At 43.9% G+C, this 27,084-nt stretch overlaps 1 protein-coding gene across 4 annotated transcripts in view; it reads right to left on the reverse strand.

Annotated features, from left to right (window-relative positions):
* LOC126161793 (protein PALS2) overlaps nucleotides 1-27,084 on the reverse strand; it is a 360,405-nt gene that overhangs the window by 220,063 nt on the left and 113,258 nt on the right. For all 4 annotated transcript variants that reach the window (XM_049917873.1, XM_049917870.1, XM_049917872.1 and 1 more), the window contains exon 2: nucleotides 7,882-8,003. In XM_049917873.1, the coding sequence (XP_049773830.1) occupies nucleotides 7,882-8,003 (122 nt within the window). The remainder of the gene's footprint in view (nucleotides 1-7,881; nucleotides 8,004-27,084) is intronic.

The following is a 27,084-nucleotide window of genomic DNA, read 5'->3' on the forward strand; positions in this document are numbered from 1 at the left end:
GAACTGAGGCCTACAGAGGCGACTAATTTCTTATCCGATACGGTTTCAGTACAAATCAAGTGAAAAAATTTGCAAGTAAATGTCCCATTTGGTCGTTGGTTTTCTGCATACTGTTCAAACAGTCACTACACCTAAACTATGTGATACTTTTCGTTGTGCATGGCGGTATTTGTTCACATTTTCATCCAGCTCAGCAGAAGCACTTCCTCACAGTTGCGCCAGAGGAAAATGCTTGCTACTTTACTAGAGCAATCTTCTGCTAAAGTCCATGGGGCACCGCACTCTGTAACGTAAACGCGATGGAGGTACTTGGGAGCTTTTGGCTCTTTGTGGTGGATACAGAGGAATGGCTACGCTCAGTTATTTTGAACGTTATAGCGCAGCTTAGCTGCTGTTGCCATTACCAGGAAGGGTCGCTGTTAAAAGCTTTCTGCCAGAACTCCGCTCCATGTGTCGCCACTGGCACCCTATTACCGCTTGCGCTAAGTAACCAGCGCACGAGAGCTCACCATCTGCTTGTACCCAAGGGCACTGTATTCACATGACTTCTGTTTATTTTCCTTCTTCTCTGAACTCTTAATTCCAGTTTCTTGTGGATCCTCTAGCCCTGTCTTTTCTGCGCAAGGTTTACACAACTTTTTTGAGGAATGTTTCCAGCAATCTTCCCTTCGAATATTTATGCCAGCAGACCTTGCCGCCACGTCTGATCGATTCTCGGTTCAAGAGGTCACCGACAGTGGTCCAAAAGTAAAATGAGTTGACCTCTCTTCAATGAAATATTTCTCACAGGCGATAACTTAAAGTCAGTTACAATTTAGCCCACCCGGCTAGCCGCGCAGTCTAAAGTGCTGCTTCCCGAGCGGGAAGGCGTGCCGGTCTCCGCGAATTAGTATCGAGGTCCGGTGTGCCGGCCAGCCTGTGGATGGTTTTTAAGACGGTTTTCCATCTGTCTCGGCGAATGCGGGTTGGTTCCCCTTATTCCGACTCAGTTACCCTTTGTCGGCGATTGCTGCGCAAACATTGTCTCCACGTACGCGTACACCACCATTACTCTGCCACGCAAACATCTGGGTTTACACTCGTCTGGTATGAGACGTTCCAGGGTAGGGGGGGGGGGGGGGGTCCACTGGGGGCCGAACCGCACAATAACCATGTGTTCAGTGTGGGGCGGCGGTGGGGTGGATGGAATGCTATGGGCTGTTGTGGGGTTGTGAACCACTGAGGGCTACGGCGGGACGAAGCCTCTCCGTCGTTTCTAGGTTCCCGGTTCAATACAACACATGTGGCAAGTGTTGGCATGCCAGGCTCTCGGCAAACCATGATTTTATATTTTCAGTGGCTGCGAGATTTTGAGAACATGTTGACCAGGTCACACTGAACACCCTCTGCATCAAGGTAGATCGCGGCAGGACGAGTAAGACGCGATCTTGCGTTATCTTGTTGAAGTATAACGTTACAGAGAGCTCGAACATATGGCAAATCCGTTGACCTTAACATGTGATACTGTAGAAATTACTGCCTACGCGAACCAAACTGATGATACTGTGTATCGCATAAGTTCGCATACGTTATTTCTGAAGGTGCATCGGGGTAATATACTGACGGAATGTTTTAGGGTTTACAGTCGACATGACGATCTCACTTTGGTACGAAATATTTCTATGACTGACCTACTCGCTTGCATAAGGCGTTTTGATAGGCATTCTGATGTGTGAAGATCGGAAGATGTTGACGAGGTCGGTCGTTGAAATATTGTACGAAATAAAATGGGATAGTCAACTCGGCTGAAAATCCGAAAATATACCATCAGATAATTTATATGCATGTAGTCCTCGAAGCACTATGTCACAACTCCGTAGCGTTGTGGCGCTAGCTTACTTTACTGCATTCCCCTTCGTAGCGCCGGCGGCGGACAAACGAAGTCATCCGACTTGTCAGCAGCTTCCTAAGCTAAGCGCCTGAATGGACTTAGCCAGACATAACCAGAGGCCTCATTACATGCAGCGTAAACATTCTCTACCCAAAGAGACAATCACGAGCCTGACGTGTAACGTGCTGACACAAGGTGTACATTACTTCCGTCACTTTCCTTACTCGAATTCTTATCAGCGAGCGTCGGCAGGAGTCTGGTCTTATCGATCCACTTCATCTTCTCGCACCTTCGAGCTCCCATAATCAGTTTCCCTGTTCTACATTAACCTTTGTGTCCTATGACGTGAAACTAGCAGCGCAACTTAGAGGTACTCGACGGATTGAACTCAAGTGTATCGGGCACACAGCCCATATGATAGCTGAATGCGCCGAAAACTCATTTCAAACAGTTTAAATCTTAATCTCACAGAACTTCATAAAATGGAATTAAAAAGAATAAAACATGTAATTTTGGTTCGGAAAATAGATATAAAAGAAGTAAACCTGTCCCCAGATAAGAAAGTTCGAGTGTCCTGAGATATACGGATATGAAAACTTGCGGACACAACCGGTTCACGAAACAATTTACCCGGTCCAAAGTGATGACTACCGTGTCCCTTTACCAGCCTCTCGGCCGCTGGACAAAAATAGTTGTTACTCATTGGCAGTTATCTCAAACTGCTCTCTTTTCTACTACGTTAGATATATCGAGAGAATCATTACCATTGCGAAATTGCTACCAAAAATGACATGGTGGTGTTCAACACAACAAAAATAAATTATTCAAATAACAGTTAATGTTTGCTAGTCTATAAACAAGCAGAAAGCTTTGTTCAGGATATACGCGAAACAGCAATATACGCATCCATTCATGTCAAAGTACCACATATTTACAATGAAAGTAATGCTCACTTCCTCAAATTGAATTTTTTGAATACTATTTCAACACAAAATTCTTAAGCAGCCTAAATCTAAACAATAATAATTATATTTAACATTTTGTAATCTGGTTAATAGCTGATTCTCTGCATCATTGGTTTCATTTTAAGCATTAAATCACAGCAGCATTCCATAACGTAACTGCGGAAAATAGCTCGTGCTTCTAATAGTAACTAAATCGTTTTTATATAGTAGCTCGCAGTCACTAAAATGCACGTCAGTCACACGACATTATCACAAGTGATTAAGAAATATGGACCTCCACATGTGGCAATAGTTAGTTAGGTGCAGATAAAAATCTAAATCTGTATATATTTGACACCTTTCTCCCTCTTTGTTTATATTTGTATATTACTCTACAGTAGCACTGACCTTCATGCCATACGAAATAATAATCGCAAAAAACAAAAATTTTTTCTTCGCTTTTCTTTACTTAACTACATACAAAAACAAACACATTGTGTTTGCATAAGGCTGATTTTCAAAACAATTCAATTATAAATCGAAAACACTAAAGATCATCAAGAGGAGCTTCAAACCATAGTAAAAAGAGTGTCTCAAAGTCAGGCCAAGCATTTCCCACGAAACTCTACAACAAATTCAAGAATATGCAAAATAAAAATTTTACCCACGGAAGATGACACATAGGTGTCGAAACATGTCCGAGTAAACACAAAAAAAATCGTGTTTGCATAAGGCTGAATTTCAAAACAACCCAATTTTAAATCGTGAACACGGAAGAACATCAAGAGAAGCTTCAAACCGTAGTAAAATGAGTTTACGTAACTAAAAACATTATTGCGCGGCAGACACAATTGCTCTCCTGGTTTTCATGCTAACTATACTGCTGGCGTTTGCTGATGTTACTACACTAAACACCACTCAAATTATCTTCCTGTCGCCAGAAATTTCAGGTATTCATAACCTTTTCTGCAATTGCAATTTCTTCACTAGTATCCATGTTTTCTTTCTCTATTCTATCCCGTGAAATCATTAATAATTTTTCAAAAACCGCTAGACACACCGGATTTCAGTGAGCAAATTAACATGGAACTTGTCTTTTTTTCCTCAACCATTCACATATCCATTTCTTATCTTTTGTTATTATGGGCAGTCATCTACACTATTAATAAATCTGCGAAAGCGTTGTGTAAGTCTGTTTGAACATGCTTCTCCAAAAATTCTTGACGAATTTTCATGAGGTTTAGCAGGTAACTTCATTATAGATTGGGGCACCGTACAGGCTTTATTTCATCAAAATCGGATCACGGAAAAAAAGATATCGTGATTTAAGTTTGGCTAAATCCATCTTGTTTGTCTGTTTGAACATGCTAATTTCCAAAATTAGTAGACGAATTGTAATGGGATTTTCGTATGTAACTTGAGTATAGCTTGGTGCACCGTATAGGCATCACTTCATTAAAATTGGATCACAGGAAAAATGATATCATGATTAAATGTTTCATCTAATAGCGTCATATCTTCCTGTCTGAATACGATAATCTCTTTCATGGGGTTTTAACAGGTAACTTGAGCATAGCTTTGGGCATCTTATAGGCTTCATTTCATTGAAATCGGACCACGAAAAAAAATATCGTAATTAAAAATTTTATCCCTACTAATATTATACATGCGAAAGGAGCTCTGCGTGTTACGTTTTCACAACTATCCCACTTTGAACGAAATTTAGGATGGAGATAACTTGAGACCCGAGTAATAACATAAGCCATTTTAGAAAGTGTAGTACAAGAAGCTTATTAATTTGAAGAATATCATACGAATTAGGGAAAAATATTTACTCTTTGGAAAAGCGATAGACTCATATCATATTTGTGAAAATGCTTTTATTGGTTGAGTGCTACGTGATATGATTCAAAGTAATGAATACAATGTTTATACAATTTTCAACGTGTTAAATCCATACTGCCTCACTATTTGTCGCAAAATGTATACGTTGTATAATGTACAGCTGCTTCAATAGCACAAAGCAGATGCATAGATGCGCGCTGCTGCCAATGCTTCTTTGTACGCACTGTTCGGCAGCGGTGCTGTGCATGCCGAGGCATCGAGCACTGGAACAGCTTGAGATGGTGGGACAAGCGGACGCACGTCACGAGCTATGCTTACCAGAACAGGCAGGCACGTGAGGGCAGCTGGTGTTATTGCACATACAGCAGCTTACTTACTCCCCACCACTCACCAGAACACATGTGCTGATATGCGAGTACAGCTGTGTATAACAGCTAGTAGTTAATATAATAGCAACAAATGCTTAATCATTCTTCGATATCTGGGCTTCTTGAAATCGTGTTGCCACATGAAAATACTGACATAACTATTCCTTCTGTAATGGTGGCTTCAACATAAAGAACTGACAACATAGTACTGTTAATAAATAATGAACATGTGGAGGTCCCTCATGTTCTGTTGATGTTAAGCAAGATCCAGACACGACGGCTTGGCAGCGGAGATTAAATCTACGGTAAACCCTGCTGTTTGCATTGCTCCAAGTCTGCATTTCACCAACATTCGTTTGACCATCACAGCATTTTATTAGGCATGGTATTGTTGGAAGTAGCATTCCATTGCCTTCCTGTGATCTTTGAAGCGATTTACCTAAGCCGGTTGTAACGGACTTTCAGTTTAACGTGGTATCCAAAGCAAGACAGAACTTGATATTTTTCACTTATCAGATGTAAAGAACTGATATGTGACATAAACGTTCTGCCATTATTTTGGAAAGACACACTGATGTTGTTTCTAGCGTCGTATCGTGGGAGCCACCTGGACTGACATGTAGGTCACCTCTGGTAGATTCACAGAGCTCTGACAGCACACCAATATGTCCTCATGTGTTATCTCCTATGAGTCAATCTACAGGCCCCATCTGTCAACAGGGCAACGCCTGTCCTCGTACGGCACTGTCTCTATGGACTAGCTGCATGCTGTTGAGATACTCCCTTGGCCAGCAAGAACCTCCAGTCCATCCCCAATGGAACTTGTGTACGACTAACTCAGGTGTCTAATGCAATAGTCAGGACATCAAGGTCCCATTAAAACAGCTACTTCTATATCTACATCTACATACATACTCCGCAATCCACCATACGGTGCGTGGCGGAGGGTACCTGGTACCACAACTAGCATCTTGTCTCCCTGTTCCACTCCCAAACAGAACGGGGGAAAAATGACTGCCTATATGCCTCTGTACGAGCCCTAATGTCTCTTATCTTTGAGGTCTTTCCGCGAAATATAATAGAGACTCCCACCCGAGTTCCTGAAGCATTTCCGTAACACTCGCGTGATGATCAAACCTACCAGTAACAAATCTAGTAGCCCGCCTCTAAATTACTTCTATGTCCTCCCTCAATCCGACCTGATAGGGATCCCAAACGCTCGAGCAGTACTCAAGAATAGGTCGCATTAGTGTTTTATAAGCGTCTCCTTTACAGATGAACTACATCTTCCCAATATTCTACCAATGAACCGAACACGACTATCCGCCTTCCCCACAACTGCCATTACATGCTTGTCCCACTTCATATCGCTCTGCAATGTTGCGCCCAAATATTTAATCGGCGTGACTGTGTCAAGCGCTACACTACTAATGGAGTATTCAAACATTACAGGATTATTTTTCCTATTCATCTGCATTAATTTACATTTATATATATTTAGAGTTAGCTGCCATCCTTTACACCAATCACAAATCCTGTCCAAGTCATCTTGTATCCTCCTACAGTCACTCAACGACGACACCTTCCCGTACACCACAGCATCATCAGCAAACAGACGCACATTGCTATCCACCCTATCCAAAAGATCATTTATGTAGATAGAAAACAACAGCGGACCTACCACACTTCCCTGGGGCAAAACAGATGATACCCTCACCTCCGATGAACGCTCACCATCGAGAACAACATACTGGGTTCTATTACTTAAGAAGTCTTCGAGCCACTCACATACTTGGGAACTAATCCCATATACTCGTACATTAGTTAGGAGTCTGCAGTGGGCACGGAGTCAAACGCTTTGCGGAAGTCAAGGAATATGGCATCCGTCTAATACCCTTCATCCATGGTTCGCAAGATATCATGTGAAAAAAGGGCGAGTTGCGTTTCGCAGGGGCGATGCTTTCTAAAGCCGTGCTGATGCATGGACAGCAAATTCTCTGTTTCAAGGAACTTCATTATATTCGAACTGAGAATATGTTCGAAATCCTGCAACAAACCGATGTTAAGGATATTGGTCTGTAATTTTGAGGATCCGTCCTTCTACCTTTCTTATATACAGGCGTCACATGTGCTTTTTTCCAGTCGCTCGGGACTTTACGTTGGGCAAGAGATTTCCGATAAATGCAAGCTAAGTAAGGAGCCAATGCAGTAGAGTACTCTCTGTAAAACCGAATTGGAATCCCATCAGGACCTGGCGATTTATTTATTTTCAACCCATTCAGCTGCTTCAGAACCCCAGGGATGTCTATCACTATGTCGTCCATACGGGAATCTGTACGAGACTCAAACGGCGGTATGTTTGTACGATCCTCCTGCGTGAAAGATTTCTCAAATGCTAAATTTAAAATTTCAGCTTTCGTTTTGCTGTCTTCCGTTGCCAGGCCAGACTGATCAGTGAGTGACTGGACGGAAGCCTTCGACCCGCTTATCGATTTTACGTAAGACCAGAATTTCCTTGGGTTTTCAGCAAGATCTTTTGCTAAGGTATGACGGTGGTAATGGTTGAATGCTTCGCGCATCGCTCTTTTTACAGCAGCACGAATCTCTACTAAGTTTTGCCTGTCCTCATTCTCCCGATCTTTCTTGTACCGCCCACGTTCCACTTACAGATGCCTGTTACACGTAGTTAGCACAATTTAAAGCCGTAACACTAAATGACAACTTGTTTCGTTGATTCCAGTTGAACGACCGATTTTCTGCGGTAGTGACCAAAGACTCGTCAACATACGTGAGGAAATGCACGACGCGCGCAATAAAACCTAGAAAGAGGAACAAAGAGGAGAGTGTGACTCACCTTGACGAGGGAGCGCATGACGGGGCTGTCCATGAGGCCCTTGAGGAAGATGAGGTCGGTGTCATTGGCACCGACGCGGCCGTTGAGCTCCTCGATGTTGTCCCGCACGTGCTGGAAGGCCGCTGCAACAACAGGAGAGGGCAACGTTACAGCAGCAGCCGAGCATCGCCGCGTCCCACTTGGCAAGAGATCAGAGGGACTGCGTTACTGCTACGATTATGATCTAAATTATCTAGCAATTCGCTTTAAAGTTAATTATACATCCAGCTGCCCATCTAACCGGAACACCGTGTATCGGGGAGACATCACTTTTCTGTCGTTTTGCCAACGCCTAATGTTGATCCGGACTGTAACTTAAAGCGCAGCGTAGTCAGGTAGGTGAGCCAGATGTGTACCTGGAATACCGGTCCGGTCAAGAATGTCGTTCTTAAGCGGTTTTATGCACTAATATTGTAGTACTCCATACCCAGTTCAAAAAAACGACATTCAAATAGTGTTAATACAGGTAACAGAAAAGCAACGTTAACACACACAACACAATATATACAGATCAAATAAATCAGCAATTGCGAATAGGGACCACCATCAGGTGTAGAATGGAATGACGGCAGTGAAAATTTGTACCGGATCGGGACTCTAACCCGGATTTCCCGATTATAGCGAGCGGTCGCCTTACAATTTTTTTTTATTTTTTTAATTCCAGAAAAACAGTAAGAAAAATAGGTAGCTTACAATGAAATGACATAAATAAGGTAGATAATTGCAGTCATAAATTACAGCATTCATAGAATGAGGAATGATAATCAGTATTTAGCAGTAGCACACATTTAGCATCTTCACTGTCACCTTCAACTGGTGGCAGTTCAGCGTGCACATTTTCTTCTTCTGCAGCCTGAGGTTCCTCATCATAATTTCCCAGACTCATTCAGTAAATCCTTGATGTGTGTTCCTTCCAAGATAAATTACGTGGACAGAAGAGCAGTGTCGAACAGCGACGTCGCAAAGTCCTTCACTGCCTTGTTATTTTTTGTCAGTTCCAGTCTTCTAAACGCATCCTTACGGAGTTCAAAATCTTCCTTTATATCAGACACCAGATGTTTGTCGCCATATTCTTGTATCTGCTGTACTACTGATTTATTTTTCATGTGTGACTTGCAGGTGAGGTTAGGGTCGGGAACGTGACCCAACCCATCCCCTCTCCACGAGGAATCCAAGTGTTCCTAACCTATACCAAGACAGCATGCTCAATGATAGGGTGTTCCAAATAAGTATGGACACTGACTACAGCTCCATCAAAAATCTAAAGAATGGCTTACCACAAGGATCAGTGCTTGCACCACTGCTGTTTAGCCTCTATATTGCAGACCTGCCGGAAACACAATCAAGAAAGTTCGGTTATGCTGACGACTGGGCCCTCGCTACAAGATGTAGCACAATTGAAGCATCTGAGGATATCTTAACGAAAGACCTGAAGATAATAGGTCACTTCAACCAAATGCTTCCAAAACAGAGGTTAGTTGCTTCCATCTCAACAACAAACTCGCTGGAAAGGAACTCAACATTCGATTGAAAACACCGTTCTCAGGTATAATAAAACTCCGAAGTACTTGGGAATGACGCTGGACAGAACACTATCTTTTAAAGAGCACCTAACAAAGACTGCCGAAAAATTAAAGACAAGAAACAACATTATTCAAAAGCTCTGTGGTACTACCTGGGGAGCAACGGCCTCCACTCTCCGCACCTCTGCTTTAGCAATTGTATTCTCGGCTGCCGAATACTGTGCTCCGATTTGGCTAAACAGCCCACATGTAAAAAAGGTGGATGTCCAGTTGCATAACACTCTAAGGATGATTTCTGGAGTAATTAAATCCACTCCAACGCAATGGCTCCCAATATTAAGCCACATCCCGCCGCCACACCTGCGACGTACTGACGCCCTTGTACGTGAATACAAAAACATCATGAGAAATCGAAGCCTGCCAATCCACCAAGACATTGAGGCTGCAAACACTAATCGGCTTCGATCTAGGAACCCGCCAACAAGAACAGCAAGTAACTGTGTACAAGAAGGTTTCAGTATCACAAACGCATGGTCTGAAAAATGGGACGCATGGCAAAATCATAACATGCCTTGCATCACACAAAAGCCACCTGGTTTTGACCTACCACGCAAAACGTGGTCCACTCTAAATAGGATTAGAACTCGTCATGGCAGATGTGCTTACTCCCTGTATAACTGGGGTAAAATACCATCCCCTGAGTGTGACTGCGGAGAAAGTCAGACCATCAGCCACATTGTTGAAGAGTGTTCCAGAAGAGCCTATAATGGGAGCCCCGACGACTTCCTGCTCGCAACTACAGAGTCGATAGATTATATTAATATACTTGATGTTTGTTTGTAATCCGTAAACTTTGTTATATTAGTAATGTTGGTTTGCAATTATTAACGTTTGTTATATTAGTGATTTGTCTGTTTGTTTCTTATGTGTCTGTATTGCCATACGATAAATAAAAAATAATAACCTATTCTATTGAAGACAATTCGGAGCATGTCACCATATTTCTTATTGGATTCTGATACTTAAGTGTCTTCTCTAATTCATTTTCCATATACATCTTGTTAGCTATCCGTCCACGACTCACTACCAGTCACAAACTTCCATATGTCGTCAACCATGCGTCTACAATCTATATTGGTACAGCCATTACGTATATTCCTGTACAGGAGAGACATTTTACTTGAAAGTCACTTGCCCAATGTCGGCGGATAAATACGATATTGCAATGCCTGCGTTATTCCGATTACGATGCAAAGTTCCTTTGAACATGCAGCCGCCGAAGGAACTTGCATCGTAGCCAGAAAAACACAGACACTGCATCGTCGCTTCATCCAGAGATGCCGCACAGAACTACGTACATAATTAAAAGTAAAGCGAAAACGTGGTGTCGGAAATGCCAATCTGTTATGTGATTCACGACAGTACAAGCCAACGTAGTCGCAAGCGCTTCGTCTAGTGTGGTATTTACGCATATACCTATGCCATGTTTGTACGATCTTATTGTTTAAAATATTTTACAAACAGCAGTATTATGAGTACAATCTCAGGGGCTAATGTAACAAACACAGAAAGGTAAACTGTAAGTAAGTTTTATCGTTTCTGGTTAAATATGAACACTTTTTGCAGCTGCTAAATATGTACCTAAAGAAGTGCGACAGCACTGTATTCAAATGGAAACCCAGGTGAACAGAGGGAGCTATGATAGCCACAAGAGAGGAGGCCACTGTGCATGCTCTAACGTTTAACACACAGAGCCTTAAGGAATGCTACGGCACTTCGCGCTTCGCGCTAGAGAAAACAAAATAACACGAAATATACGAGCCAGCCCCTGAGGCCGAGCGGTACTAGGCGCTTCAGTCCGGAACCGCGCTGCTGCTACGGTCGCAGGTTCGAATCCTGCCTCAGGCATAGACGTGTGTGATGTCCTTAGGTTAGTTAGGTTTAAGTAGTTCTAAGTCTAGGAGACTGATAACCTCAGATGTTCAAGTCCCATAGTGCTTAGAGCCAAACAAGTGTTAAGTAGCAAGCACACAATGGCTACCTTAATTGAACTGTAGCAGTTATTTGCTACTATGGATGTCTGGGTTGAATTAACTCCTTGAAGACTAGTACCTGCTTCTCTGGAGCGATTTATTTTGGGACAGTCGAAACGAACTGGAATAGGCATGCGTATTCAAATACAGAAATATGTAAATACGCGGAATCGGCGCTGAGGTCGGCAACGCCTATATAAGACAACAACATTCTGGCGCAGTTGATATATTGGTTACTGCTGCTACAATGGAAGGTTTAAGTAAGCTTGAACGTGGTGTTAAAGTTGGCGCACGAGCGATGGGACACAGCGTATCCGAGGTATCGATGAAGTGGGGATTTTCCCGCATGACCATTTCACGAGTGGACCATGAATACCAGACATCTGGTAAAATATCAAATCTCCGACATCGCTGCGGCCGAAAAAAGATCCTGCAAGAACGGGATCAACGACGACTGAAGAGAATCGCTCAACGTGACAGAAGTGCAACCCTTCCGCAAATGACTGCAGATTTCAGTGCTGGGCCGTAAGTGTCAGCGTGCGAACCATTAAACAAAACAACATCAATATGGGCTTTCGAAGTCGAAAGCCCACTCGTGTAGCCTTGATGATTGCGCGACACCAAGTTTCACGCCTCTCCTGGGCCTGTCAACACTGACATTGGATTGTTGATGAGTGGAAACATGTTGCCTCGTCGGATGAGTCTCATTGTATCGAGCGGATGGAAATGTACGGGTATGGAGACAACCTCATCAATTCGTGGTCCCTGCAAGTCATCAGGGAACTGTTCAAGATGGTGGAGGCTCTGTAATAGTGTGGAGCGTGTGAAGTTGGAGTCATATGGGACGCCTGGTAAGTCTAGGCACGGCTCTGACAGGTGACACGTACGTAAGCATTCTGTCTGGTCACCTTTATCCATTCATGTCCATTGTGAATTCGACCGACTTGGGCAATTCCGGCAGGACAATGCGACACCCCACACGTCCAGAATCGCTACAGAGTGGGCTCCAGGCCGTGCGGGATTAGCTGAGCGGTCTGAGACGCTGCAGTCATGGACTTAGCGACTGGTCCCGGCGGAGGGTCGAGTCCTCCCTCGGGCATGGCGGTGTGGGTTTGTCATTAGGATAATTTAGGTTCAGTAGTGTGTAAGCTTAGGGACTGATGACCTTAGCAGTTAAGTCCCATAAGATTTCAGACACATTTTAACATTTTTGAGTGGCTCCAGGAACACTCTTCTGACTATTCCACTGGCCTTCAGACTCCCCATATATGAACATTATTGAGCATATCTGGGATGCCTTGCAACGTGCTGTTCAGAAGAGATCTCCACCCCCACTCACTCTTACGATTTATGGACAGCCCTGCAGAATTAATGCTGTCAATTACCTCCAGCAAAGCTTCAGACATTGTGTGTATTGAACCGGGCACCTAGAAACGACGGAGAGGAGTCGTCCCCGCCGTAGCCCTCAGTAGTTCACAACCCCACAACAAGCTACAGCAGTCCACTCACCCCACCGCCGCCCCACACCAAACCCAGTGTTATTGTGCGGTTCCGCCCCCAGTGGATACGCCCGGGAACGTCTCATACCAGAGGAGTGTAACCCCAAGTTTTTGCGTGGGAGAGTAATTATGGTGTACGCATATGTGGAGCGAATGTTTGCGCAGCAATCGCCGACATAGTGTAAGTGAGGCGCAATAAGGGGAACCAGGACGCATTCGCCGAGGCAGATGGAAAACCGCCTTAAAAACCATCAACAGGCTGGCCGGCAGAGCGGACCTCGACACTAATCCGCCAGGCGGATTCGTGCCGGGGACCGGCACACCTTCCCGCTCGGAAAGCAGCGCGTTAGACCGCGCGGCTAGCCGGGCGGGGGGTTGGGTTGTTTGGGGGAAGAGACCAGACAGCAAGGTCATCGGTCTCATCGGATTAGGGAAGGACAGGGAAGGAAGTCGGCCGTGCCCTTTCAAAGGAACCATCCTGGCATTTGCCTGGAGCGATTTAGGGAAATCACGGAAAACCTAAATCAGGATGTCCGGACGCGGGATTGAACCGTCGTCCTCCAGAATACGAGTCCAGTGTGCTAACTACTGCGCCACCTCGCTCGGTTGCATGGCGGGCACTTCAGACATTAGTCGAGTCCATGCGACGTCATGTTGCGCCACTTCTGCATGCACGCGGGGGCCCAACACGATATTAGGCAGGTGTACCAGTTTCTTTGGCTCCTACTTGCTTGTTATTTTCCAGTGAACTCGTTTTATTGTATTTAATTAGTTGATAAGTACTACATGGAAGCGTAAAATTATTTGCTGAGGCAAGCCTTCAACAGAGCAGTTACAACACTGCCAGAAAGACCAAGGCCACAAGTGTTTTTGATTTCTGTTCCTCTTCCTGTGTACACTTAATATCTACAATAAATCTAGGTTCAACATCTCACAATATAAACAATTTTATTCCAAATCTGTTCCTTTTATTTGGTACATACTGTCTGAAAACAAATCTACCTTTCCACAGAATTAGAGACTCGTGAATACACAAATCACTTTATGGATTTAGAATTGACTTGAATTTCACTGTCAAAAAATTCACAATACACTTTATTTTGTAAAGCCTATTCGCCTTCTCCGTGTCTCACAAAACGCCTGCATCACTAAAATGTAACATTCGAAGAACGTCAGAAATCTGTACCTAGGCATTTCTTTCGAAAAGAAAAGAGTTTCAGTCAATGGCTTTGTAGACCAATGGTCCTTCATTCTATCCTTTTTTACGTGAGATATCAACACGCAGACTGCTAAAAAGTCACATATTTCGTTTGCACTTGTATCTGTCCACTGTATTCCCCTGGAAGATCCTTGACAGCGTTCATTCACTACTTTGCGAAATCCGTTTGTTTCACTGATAATGTATCCGTAATTGCTTGTCCAAAACAATCTCAAAAGATTCCCTTTCACCAGGTTACTCACTTAGTCCACATTGAGGACTCCCTCCAGAATTATCGATAGAAAAGGCGCAGTTCTGAGGTGTAAACACGCCATTTGCTAACCATCTATTTTCACTGTTTCCGAGTTTTTCCTTCTTTCTCGCCTGTGAAGGGCCCGGTTGGTAAATAATATCAACGTCACTCGATGAATCTTCGCTTTCTCTTGATAATACCTTGGAATCTTTGTGGCCTTCGAATTACTACCAGGTTCCCGCATTTAGCAGTATTTATATAATTTCATCGTCACTCAAACCTTTCGAACGAGTCATTTTCATCAAACAGGAAAATATAAGTGCAAGCACTGATTTTAGTCCCCACAGATCGAATGCATGCTAGACCTCCTTAAAACGCAGGTAGATACAGATGTTCGCAACAGTTTTCAGCACCATTCATTCACAGAAAGGAGCAATCGTACCGATGCGGTGGCAGATACACAGGACAAAAAAGCGAAAACGTACCCTACGCTCGTAGGCTGGCGCGACAATATGGCCGTCTCCGTACTGGTACGCCGTGCCGTTCCGCAAAGGGTAATAGTAGCATGTAGGTACTACATTCACAATAATTACCTATAGCCGCGTGAGATGGACTTACAGGCTTTTACCTGTCAGACATGCAGTTGTCTTGCTTAGGCGAATTATACATAATTAGCGGATCCTGTCGGGGGTGAGACAAACGTTAAGGAAAACGAATGTTTAATTTAGAAAAAAAAAGAGTGGACAAAATCAGAAGCTTCACTAATATTTCGTGACTATTAATTAAATTTTACGTCTGGAATACGCAGCTCATAAAATATTTCGTGTGCGATAAACTGGTATGCTGCTGTAATCTGTAACACGTGTGAGAAGCCCTTCTGCACATTTGCCACTCGCTGCTATCGTGGCTAAAACGAACGATCTATTACAGTCAAAGAAAACAGTGATTAACAGCTTCCGCAGTGAGCGTGGTAGCATTTCTTAAGCGGCGCACTGAGTGTACTTCTGTGGTGACACTGTACCGTGAGTAGGCAAACCGCCCGTTGAGAAAAAGCCACGTGCAAAATGCAATGAGGTGTACGTCACTGATGTGACAGGAAAACAAAGGAGCAAGGCTGTGTATTTTGTAGCCAGTGCAAGACACGAGTCTAGACAGCAGGGGTTCGATTTCATATCGATCCTATGATTTCGTCTGTTGCTTTTTTTCACCATGGCAACGATTCGTTAATGTGAAAACTGCCACGCTGCACTTTTGTTTGGAGTCTCAGATTAAACTGTAGGTACCCCCTATAACCAGCTAAATACGACAGTTCAAAAGCGGGAGGGAGGCGAAAGTGTACCACCCCCAAAAGAACCGTGCTTAGTAAAGCACTACAACGTTCAGTCTGACTGACTGTCTGCATAGTCCACATGCACCTCAAAAACCGATAACATCAAATTTCGCCTACAATACGCTGGATGAGATTATATTCATGTCACTCTGACTCTCCAACCAGAGACACTTTTACCTTGGAATTTTGTGTTCTTATTTTCTACTTTTTAGGTTTGTATCGCAAGGCATAAATCCGTGGAATATCGAATGGAAAAGATGTGCACGCTAAGCATTCCCCGAAGTGAACCAGTTACGGCACGTCCCATTTTATGGGCAGCAGTATCTAACATGGAGGTCCTACAGCCTGTCAAACCATGTGCTGTCCGGATTTGGTGTTTTTATCTGTGTTTATCTCCAAACTTTTGAGATTTTAACTTTAAAACTGAGTTGACGAGGATGTAGAAAGTGTGGTAAAAAGCCAATTGCGCACAGTCGGGGTGAAAAACTAGCAGGTGTGAAGCTTCTCCGAATTGGTTTGGAGCCTGGTCTCGGCCTGGTTTGTGGCACTCCTCTCAATTATCAGAAGCTCATACCAATTAGAAAACGAGTCTCGCTTTACCATTTGTTATACTGGTTACGAATCTTTCGCCACATTGGTAACACTAGATGCAGCCATAAGCTGCTGGTGCAGCATTGCAGCAACAAATAGGTCGAACTGTCTGCAATCAGCTTGTCCCTTTGATGCTAGAAGATATCAGTCGACAGCCACACTACTCTTGAATACAGATGATTTCACACAGCTACTTAGACCTACTCTCTGCTTGTCCCCTACTTTTTTATTGGCCTTAAGTTTCCTATAAAGCAGAAAAAATATAACACAGACACCCATCAATCTAAAATAGGGCCTCTAAGTCACGGGAAATCGGGCGCTTGCAAAGCCAGGTGCAGAGAATGTCTGCACGGACGTCGCTACAATTGGGCTTAATTCGCCTCAACTCGGCTTGCATGATCAAGCCGCAGCGGTGCACTGCCGAATGCGTTGATAAGACGGCTTATTCAACACTGAAACAGGTAAGCGCAAGACATTTACTAGAATAATGGAACAACCTATTCCGAAAACAGCAAAGATTTCGGATCGTCCATTTAACCCGGAATGAGAACCCCTTATTTATTTGTTGGTAGTGACGATAAAGCCAAATGTCTAATCTGCGGTATAGTAATTACGTGAGTAAGGAAAACGTCTGCTGGAAGACACTACAGCAAGCTGTATTCAGAAAAGTATGGTGAAATCATAGGGGACGCCATAGAGGAAGAATTAAGGAAGTTTCAAACTCCTGCAGAAGAGAAATCTGTATCCACAAATGAGGTTTGTATCGATACTTTAGCGTGTTTATTTTGGTTACAGGACCTGCAGAACGAACTGAAGTTTTTTTTTTTTTACATTCCTCTCGAAGGCGTATTCGTTTTCGTTTGTATTATTCCTAACAAAATCTTTTTATTGTAATTTAGGTTCAAAAAATGGTTCAAATGGCTCTAAGCACTACGGGACTTAACAGCTGAGGTCATCAGTACCCTAGACTTAGAACTACTTAAACCTAACTAACCTAAGGGCATCATACACATCCAAGCCCCAGGCAGGATTCGAACCTGCGACCGTAACAGCGGCCGGCTCTATTTTAGGACAAAAAGATGAAGGGAGTTGCGAAAGGACTCAGAGATAGTAATAAAGTTGCTCTACGTCTAGCAGCAGCTGGGAAGCGGTTTATGGAAGGGCCATTAACGAAGAATATTTTGTTGGGCATGGTAGAGACAATGTATACCACATCAGCTCCCGCATGCAGCAGAATACCATTTTCCAGTATGACACTATCTCGGTGAATCAGCGACATTGTCGGGAATTTGTGTGAACAACTGGCAGCCAAAATTTAAAACTTCCTAGCGTGTTACATAACACTTGATGAGTCCACAGATGTTAACGACACTGATCAGTTAGCCATTTTTTTGTGCGGCGTGGACGACGACAAACACGTAACGGATAAGCTCCGGGATACGATTTCGATGAAGGGCACAGCTACAGGGGCGGATATTTTAGAAATGGTTGAAGTGGCAGCTGAAGAAATTGAACTCACTTGCGAAAACCTGTTTTCCGTAACCACATTAGAGGCGTCAGCAATTCGCGGTAAATAAACGGGTTTATCGGCCTGCTGCGGAAAAAAGTTAAACATGTCAAATTTGCCTTCCGTCCATCGCTTTGCACGCCAAGAGACTCTTTGTGCAAAAGTTATCGGTCTTCAAGACTTGATTAACGTAGAAGTGCTCATCGTGATCGCTATTCGTTCTTAGGGGATCGTTCATCATCAGTTCAAACAATTTTTGATTTCATCTAAAAAGAAGTAACCAGGTATCCCCTGCCACGCCAAGGTACGCTGTTTGAGCAAAGGAAAAGTGTTTTCCCGATTTTAGACTACGTCACGCCTTGGTTCAGATTTTGGAAGCCACTTTTGCAAGACCCTGTATGGGCAGCTGATCTAGGATTTTTAGCAGACATTATGGTCCCCCTTAATGGTTTAAGTCTGAAACTCCGAAAAGAAAATAATCTCATCAACAATATGGTCGACGAAAGAAAAGCTTTTGAACGTAAGCTACAGCTCTTCAGAAACAACCTTTCAGAGAAAACTACGTAACGCTTTTCTGACCTACATAATCGATAGATAAATTTTATCTTTAATAAGGGATCCGGATTTTAAACGTGGTTTATTCAAAACGGTACTATAGTTTTGTTTGACAAAACTGCGCGGGGAGGAGCGCGTTTTGATAGATACCTCGTGCTACAATCCCTTGAAAATGAGTTTAACGACCGATTCCAGTTAATGTACCGTTATATCACTAACAGCAAAATGAAGTCGATTTCGTTAAATGTACATGTGTAACATTACATTACACACAATAGTTCACATACCTGTATATTAAAACATAACGCCTTTTAGTACTTCAGAGCAACTTTATATGTTACCTTCATTCATTAACATTTAACTTGAAGTCGATACTTGATATATTTGTAAAGTACTTTTCGATAGCAATTGAAAGTGCACCTCCCGATAGACATTTCAAAGAAATCCATTTGCAACCCCATGATTATCGAAAGCACTTATTTTACAACATTGCTGGTCTTGGCTAGCTGCAAAACATAATCTGCAATTATGCTAATCCATAAACTTACGACTAATGTCAAAAAGAATAACAAATATATCGGTATCGGAGCATACAGGATCCTCAAACATCCCCGGACCTCAAAAAATAAATTTCGCCTAGTAATTTATGGCGACATAAACTTTCGTGTTAATTTAATCAATGAAGAAGGGTTCTTGTAGATAGGAAATAAAACAATAGTTCAATACTTCATCATGATAAATTAACAGGCACACGAATCATGTATACTTAATAGATGTGACATCAATGAAAAATGTCTAACATTTACATCTATGTTCTGCAAACCACTGTGAAGCGCATGGAAGAGCGTGTCCCATTGCAACAGTTATTGTTTTTCTCCCGTTTCATTCATGTATGGAGTGCGGGAAGAATGGTTTTTTTCAGTGCCCCCGTGCGCGCTGTAATTAATTTAGTCCTGTCCTCGCGATGTGCTCCCTGCCGCCGTTGGATAAGCAGCTGCAGCAGCAACTCGTATACTCCTAGCTCACTCATTTGTTACATAGTTTAATTCTTAATTTATTTGCGTGTTTTTGGTACTTGCATTGTTAAATTCATAAATATCGGGCGTATTATAGTATTTGAGAGTTGTAGCATCGCGTTTTAGTACCTGAATAGTGTAAATTCGCGTAGTCTCCTTCCGCCGCCGAGCAGTGTGTCAGCAGTGCACAAGTTACTGCATTTACTAGGCAATCTCGTATTTTAATAACCGTTTAAATTTTGTGTCGATTTGTTTGCGCTCTGTGTAGATTAGTTCAGACGTTCTTTGCACAAGTTTTTAGCATGGATAGGGACTGCAACTGCTGTGTTCAGATGCAGGCTGAGTTGGCATCCCTTCGCTCCCAGCTTCAGGCAGTGTTGGCTTCGGTCACACAGCTTGAGGCTGTTGCCAATGGGCATCACTGTGGGGGTCCGGATGGGAGTTTGTCAGGGACGGCCAGCTCGTCCCACGCATCCCCCGATCGGGCTACGACTGTGGTTGCCCGGGATACTGCCCGCATTGAGGCTGATCCCTCACCTGTGGTAGAGTGGGAGGTCGTCTCAAGGTGTGGCAGGGGGCGAAAGACATTCCGGAGGGCTGAACGGAAGGCCTCTCCAGTTTGTCTGACGAACCGGTTTCAGGCTCTGTCTCTGGCTGATACTCAGGCTGATACTGATCTTCGGCCTGACATGGCTGCCTGTCCTGTTCCAGAGGTTGCCCCTCAGTCTGCAAGATCCGAGCGGTCGCAGAGGGTGGGCTTACTGGTAGTTGGGAGCTCCAACGTCAGGCGCGTAATGGGGCCCCTTAGGGATATGGCAGCAAGGGAGGGGAAGAAGACCAAAGTGCACTCCGTGTGCATACCGGGGGGAGTCATTCCAGATGTGGAAAGGGTCCTTCCGGATGCCATGAAGGGTACAGGGTGCACCCATCTGCAGGTGGTCGCTCATGTCGGCACCAATGATGTGTGTCGCTATGGATCGGAGGAAATCCTCTCTGGCTTCCGGCGGCTATCTGATTTGGTGAAGACTGCCAGTCTCGCTAACGGGATGAAAGCAGAGCTCACCATCTGCAGCATCGTCGACAGGACTGACTGCGGACCTTTGGTACAGAGCCGAGTGGAGGGTCTGAATCAGAGGCTGAGACGGTTCTGCGACCTTGTGGGCTGCAGATTCCTCGACTTGCGCCATAGGGTGGTGGGGTTTCGGGTTCCGCTGGATAGGTCAGGAGTCCACTACACGCAACAAGCGGCTACACGGGTAGCAGGGGTTGTGTGGCGTGGGCTGGGCGGTTTTTTAGGTTAGATGGCCTCGGGCAAGTACAGAAAGGGCAACAGCCTCAACGGGTGCGGGGCAAAGTCAGAACATGCGGGGACCAAGCAGCAATCGGTATTGTAGTTGTAAACTGTCGAAGCTGCGTTGGTAAAGTACCGGAACTTCAAGCGCTGATAGAAAGCACTGAAGCTGAAATCGTTATAGGTACAGAAAGCTGGCTGAAGCCAGAGATAAATTCTGCCGAAATTTTTACAAAGGTACAGACGGTGTTTAGAAAGGATAGATTGCATGCAACCGGTGGTGGAGTGTTCGTCGCTGTTAGTAGTAGTTTATCCTGTAGTGAAGTAGAAGTGGATAGTTCCTGTGAATTATTATGGGTGGAGGTTACACTCAACAACCGAGCTAGGTTAATAATTGGCTCCTTTTACCGACCCCCCGACTCAGCAGCATTAGTGGCAGAACAACTGAGAGAAAATTTGGAATACATTTCACATAAATTTTCTCAGCATGTTATAGTCTTAGGTGGAGATTTCAATTTACCAGATATAGACTGGGACACTCAGATGTTTAGGACGGGTGGTAGGGACAGAGCATCGAGTGACATTATACTGAGTGCACTATCCGAAAATTACCTCGAGCAATTAAACAGAGAACCGACTCGTGGAGATAACATCTTGGACCTACTGGTAACAAACAGACCCGAACTTTTCGACTCTGTAAGTGCAGAACAGGGAATCAGTGATCATAAGGCCGTTGCAGCATCCCTGAATTTGGAAGTTAATAGGAATATAAAAAAAGGGCGGAAGGTTTATCTGTTTAGCAAGAGTAATAGAAGGCAGATTTCAGACTACCTAACAGATCAAAACGAAAATTTCTGTTCCGACACTGACAATGTTGAGTGTTTATGGAAAAAGTTCAAGGCAATCGTAAAATGCGTTTTAGACAGGTACGTGCCGAGTAAAACTGTGAGGGACGGGAAAAACCCACCGTGGTACAACAACAAAGTTAGGAAACTACTGCGAAAGCAAAGAGAGCTTCACTGCAAGTTTAAACGCAGCCAAAACCTCTCAGACAAACAGAAGCTAAACGATGTCAAAGTTAGCGTAAGGAGGGCTATGCGTGAAGCGTTCGGTGAATTCGAAAGTAAAATTCTATGTACCGACTTGACAGAAAATCCTAGGAAGTTCTGGTCTTACGTTAAATCAGTAAGTGGCTCGAAACAGCATATCCAGACACTCCGGGATGATGATGGCATTGAAACAGAGGATGACAAGCGTAAAGCTGAAATACTAAACACCTTTTTCCAAAGCTGTTTCACAGAGGAAGACCGCACTGCAGTTCCTTCTCTAAATCCTCGCACAAACGAAAAAATGGCTGACATCGAAATAAATGTCCAAGGAATAGAAAAGCAACTGGAATCACTCAACAGAGGAAAGTCCACTGGACCTGACGGGATACCAATTCGATTCTACACAGAGTACGCGAAAGAACTTGCCCCCCTTCTAACAGCCGTGTACCGCAAGTCTCTAGAGGAACGGAAGGTTCCAAATGATTGGAAAAGAGCACAGGTAGTCCCAGTCTTCAAGAAGGGTCGTCGAGCAGATGCGCAAAACTATAGACCTATATCTCTGACGTCGATCTGTTGTAGAATTTTAGAACATGTTTTTTGCTCGAATATCATGTCGTTTTTGGAAACTCAGAATCTACTATGTAGGAATCAACATGGATTCCGGAAACAGCGATCGTGTGAGACCCAACTCGCTTTATTTGTTCATAAGACCCAGAAAATATTAGATACAGGCTCCCAGGTAGATGCTATTTTTCTTGACTTCCGGAAGGCGTTCGATACAGTTCCGCACTGTCGCCTGATAAACAAAGTAAGAGCCTACGGAATATCAGACCAGCTGTGTGGCTGGATTGAAGAGTTTTTAGCAAACAGAACGCAGCATGTTGTTATCAACGGAGAGACGTCTACAGACGTTAAAGTAACCTCTGGTGTGCCACAGGGGAGTGTTATGGGACCATTGCTTTTCACAATATATATAAATGACCTAGTAGATAGTGTCGGAAGTTCCATGCGGCTTTTCGCGGATGATGCTGTAGTATACAGAGAAGTTGCAGCATTAGAAAATTGTAGCGAAATGCAGGAAGATCTGCAGCGGATAGGCACTTGGTGCAGGGAGTGGCAACTGACCCTTAACATAGACAAATGTAATGTATTGCGAATACATAGAAAGAAGGATCCTTTATTGTATGATTATATGATAGCGGAACAAACACTGGTAGCAGTTACTTCTGTAAAATATCTGGGAGTATGCGTGCGGAACGATTTGAAGTGGAATGATCATATAAAATTAATTGTTGGTAAGGCGGGTACCAGGTTGAGATTCATTGGGAGAGTCCTTAGAAAATGTAGTCCATCAACAAAGGAGGTGGCTTACAAAACACTCGTTCGACCTATACTTGAGTATTGCTCATCAGTGTGGGATCCGTACCAGATCGGGTTGACGGAGGAGATAGAGAAGATTCAAAGAAGAGCGGCGCGTTTCGTCACAGGGTTATTTGGTAACCGTGATAGCGTTACGCAGATGTTTAACAAACTCAAGTGGCGGACTCTGCAAGAGAGGCGCTCTGCTTCGCGGTGTAGCTTGCTCGCCAGGTTTCGAGAGGGTGCGTTTCTGGATGAGGTATCGAATATATTGCTTCCCCCTACTTATACCTCCCGAGGAGATCACGAATGTAAAATTAGAGAGATTAGAGCGCGCACAGAGGCTTTCAGACAGTCGTTCTTCCCGCGAACCATACGCGACTGGAACAGGAAAGGGAGGTAATGACAGTGGCACGTAAAGTGCCCTCCGCCACACACCGTTGGGTGGCTTGCGGAGTATAAATGTAGATGTAGATGTAGATTCCCGCGGGAGAGATAAGTAGGGAGTTGTTGTACATTCCTAGAGTCGTAATTGAAAGCCGGTTCTTGAAGCTTTGTTAGCAGGCTCTCTCGGGATGGCTTGCGTCTATCTTGAAGAGTCTGCCAGTTCACTTTCTCCAGCGTCTCTGTGACACACTCCAATGGGTCAAACAAAGCTGTTAACATTCGTTTATTCCTATCTGGTACGGGTTCCACACACTCGAGCAATATTCTAGGATGGGTCACAGGAGTGGTTCGTGAGCAGCCTCTCTTGTGGACTGATCGCACATCCCCAGTATTCTGCCAATAAACCGAAGACTGCCATCTGCTTTACCCACGACTGAGCCTATGTGATCATTCTATTCAAAGTGTTACAGACACGTATTTTTGTGTGTTAGCCAACTCTAACTATGAGTCGTTGATATTATAGGCTTAGAATACTAGTTTTTGTTTGTTTGGTAAAAGCACAGTTTTGCATTTCTGAACATTTAAAGCAAGTTGCCAATCTCTGCACGACATTGAAATCTTATCAAGATCTGACTGATTACTTATGCGACTAGGTTCAGACAGTACTTCGTTATAGACAGCTGCATCATCCGCGAAAATACGGTATTCAATAAAATGCCAGTGAAAAAAAAAAGATTCAACTATTCATATAACGTTTCCATTATATACATATTGAAGAAATTAATGTGAATATCACTACTGATTAACAGGCACGTTTTAGAGCAAACTCTCTGTTTCGTAAAACATAAAAACCAAGAACGCAAATACCAGCTGAGAAGGCCTGCATTGTACGTTTAAAGTGGTATGAACTTAATCCGGTTCTAGCCTTATTTTGTTCGAATTATGTCCTCCACAAAATATTTGTTATATTTAGTTTTACGCAGTCCACCACTATATGTAAACTTTCTTTCGTTAGGAAAGGAAATTCTAATGGAGTAACGTACACTCAAGGGAAAAAATCACAACAGCAAAAAAATAATTAATTTTGGGAACACATTTGTCTAGGCAACATATTTAAGCCATTAACATTGCAAGATCACAGGTTAAAGTAAGAGAGAGATAAGCCATTTTGCAATTTGGCTCGAAGCTCTCCTCGAAGTAACCGATTTGTAACAGTTCATTGTTCATTGTGTCACTGTGGTACCAGCATAGGGCTTAAATTGCTGCTGCAGATGCAGCACGATGCGCCAGAGCCATAGGCCGAACAAGATAGTCTTCCCTCTCGGTAGTGTCACGTGGCCGTCCGAAGCCCGGTCTTCTTGGGACCGTACTTTCTCGTGACGACGGCTGCTAGCAGTCAAGTACAATGGGTACATTCCTGCCAAGTCTTTCTACAATCCCGCAGTAGGAACATCCATCTTCTCTTAGCTGTATTACACGACCTCAGTCAAACTCAGTGAGGTGTTGATAATGGCGTCTTTGCCGCCTTAAAGGTATTCTAGATAAACACCCAACTCACCACGTCCAACTTCAACGGTAACTAACCTCACGGCAGTTACAGCGCGTATTTAAAGCAAACCTGAAATTGGAATAGACGACCTATGTAGATTGGGCTCAACAAAATATTTTCGCATTCGAAAGAGAAAGTTGGTGACTGAAATTTCGTAAATAGATCTCGCCGCGACGTAAAACGTCTTTGCTTTAATGACTTCCATCCCAACTCGCGTATCGTATCTGCCACACTCTCTCCCCTATTACGTGATAATAAAAAACGAGCTGCCCTTTTTTGCACCCTTTCGATGTCCTCCGTCAATCCCACCTGGTAAGGATCCCACACCGCGCAGCAATATTCTAACAGAGGACGAACGAGTGTAGTGTAAGCTGTCTCTTTAGTGGACTTGTTGCATCTTCTAAGTGTCCCGCCAATGAAACGCAACCTTTGGCTCGCCTTCCCCACAATATTATCTATGTGGTCTTTACAACTGAAGTTGTTCGTAATTTTAACACCCAGGTACTTAGTTGAATTGACAGCCTTGTGAACTGTACTATTTATCGAGTAATCGAATTCCAATGGATTTCTTTTGGAACTCATGTGGATCACCTCACACTTTTCGTTATTTAGCGTCAACTGCCACCTGCCACACCATACAACAACCTTTTCTAAACCGCTTTGCAACTGATACTGGTCTTCGGATGACCTTACTAGACGGTAAATTACAGCATCATCTGCGAACAACCTAAGAGAACTGCTCAGATTGTCACCCAGGTCATTTATATAGATCAGGAACAGCAGAGGTCCCAGGACGCTTCCCTGGGGAACACCTGATATCACTTCAGTTTTACTCGATGATTTGGCGTCTGTTACTACGAACTGTGACCTTCCTGACAGCAAATCACGAATCCAGTCGCACAACTGAGACGATACCCCACAGGCCCGCGGCTTGATTAGAAGTCACTTGTGAGGAACAGTGTCAAAAGCTTTCCGGAAATCTAGAAATACGAAATCAACTTGAGATCCCCTGTCGATAGCGACCATTACTTCGTGCGAATAAAGAGTTAGCTGTGTTGCACAAGAACGATGTTTTCTGAAACCATGCTGATTACGTATCAATAGATCGTTCCCTTCGAGGTGATTCATAATGTTTGAATACAGTATATGCTCCAAAACCCTACTGCAAACCGACGTCAATGATATAGGTCTGTAGTTCGATGGATTACTCCTACTACCCTTCTTAAACACTGGTGCGACCTGCGCAATTTTCCAATCTGTACGTACAGATCTATCGGTGAGCCAGCGGTTGTATATGATTGCTAAGTAGGGAGCTATTGTATCAGCGTAATCTGAAAGGAACCTAATCGGTATACAATCTGGACCTGAAGACTTGCCCTTATCAAGCGATGTGAGTTGCTTTACAACACCTAAGGTATCTACTTCTAAGAAACTCATGCTAGCAGCTGTTCGTGTTTCAAATTCTGGAATATCCCATTCGTCTTCCCTGGTGAAGGAATTTCGGAAAACTGCGTTCAATAACTCCGCTTTAGCGGCACAGTCGTCGATAACAGTATCATCGGCACTGCGCAGCGAAGGTATTGACTGCGTCTTGCCGCTTGTGTATCTTTCAGACGTAGAAACACGCCTACCAACTTTTGTTTATGTCGTAGAGCTCCTCCTTTCTTTGCGATTTTTTCCCGTCAGTGTATATTCTGTTAAGGCTATTGTCGCCAGTGGGACGCACCACGGTTTTATCTTAGTGTCAAGTGTAGCGAGAGTTAATGCATGCAGAGATTCTCACAACAACAGAAGAGAAGAGAAAAGCAGAAGGCGAGGGTAAGGCGAGGGCCGCGTGGCTCTGCCGCTAAGGAGCCGCCAGCTCGCGGCGTTCCTGTCGGCGGCATCGACCCGGGTGCGTATATCTGGCGCCCGCCCGCTCCGATCTTGGCGCGGCCTTTCCCTCAAATATCGCTGCCGAAATGCAGCGACCGAAAATAAACACGTTGTGTAAAGCCCGGCCCTTCTGTCAGCCACGGCTACAA

This window comes from Schistocerca cancellata, chromosome 2, assembly GCF_023864275.1.
Source record: "Schistocerca cancellata isolate TAMUIC-IGC-003103 chromosome 2, iqSchCanc2.1, whole genome shotgun sequence".
In the NCBI taxonomy this organism is placed as follows: domain Eukaryota; kingdom Metazoa; phylum Arthropoda; class Insecta; order Orthoptera; family Acrididae; genus Schistocerca; species Schistocerca cancellata.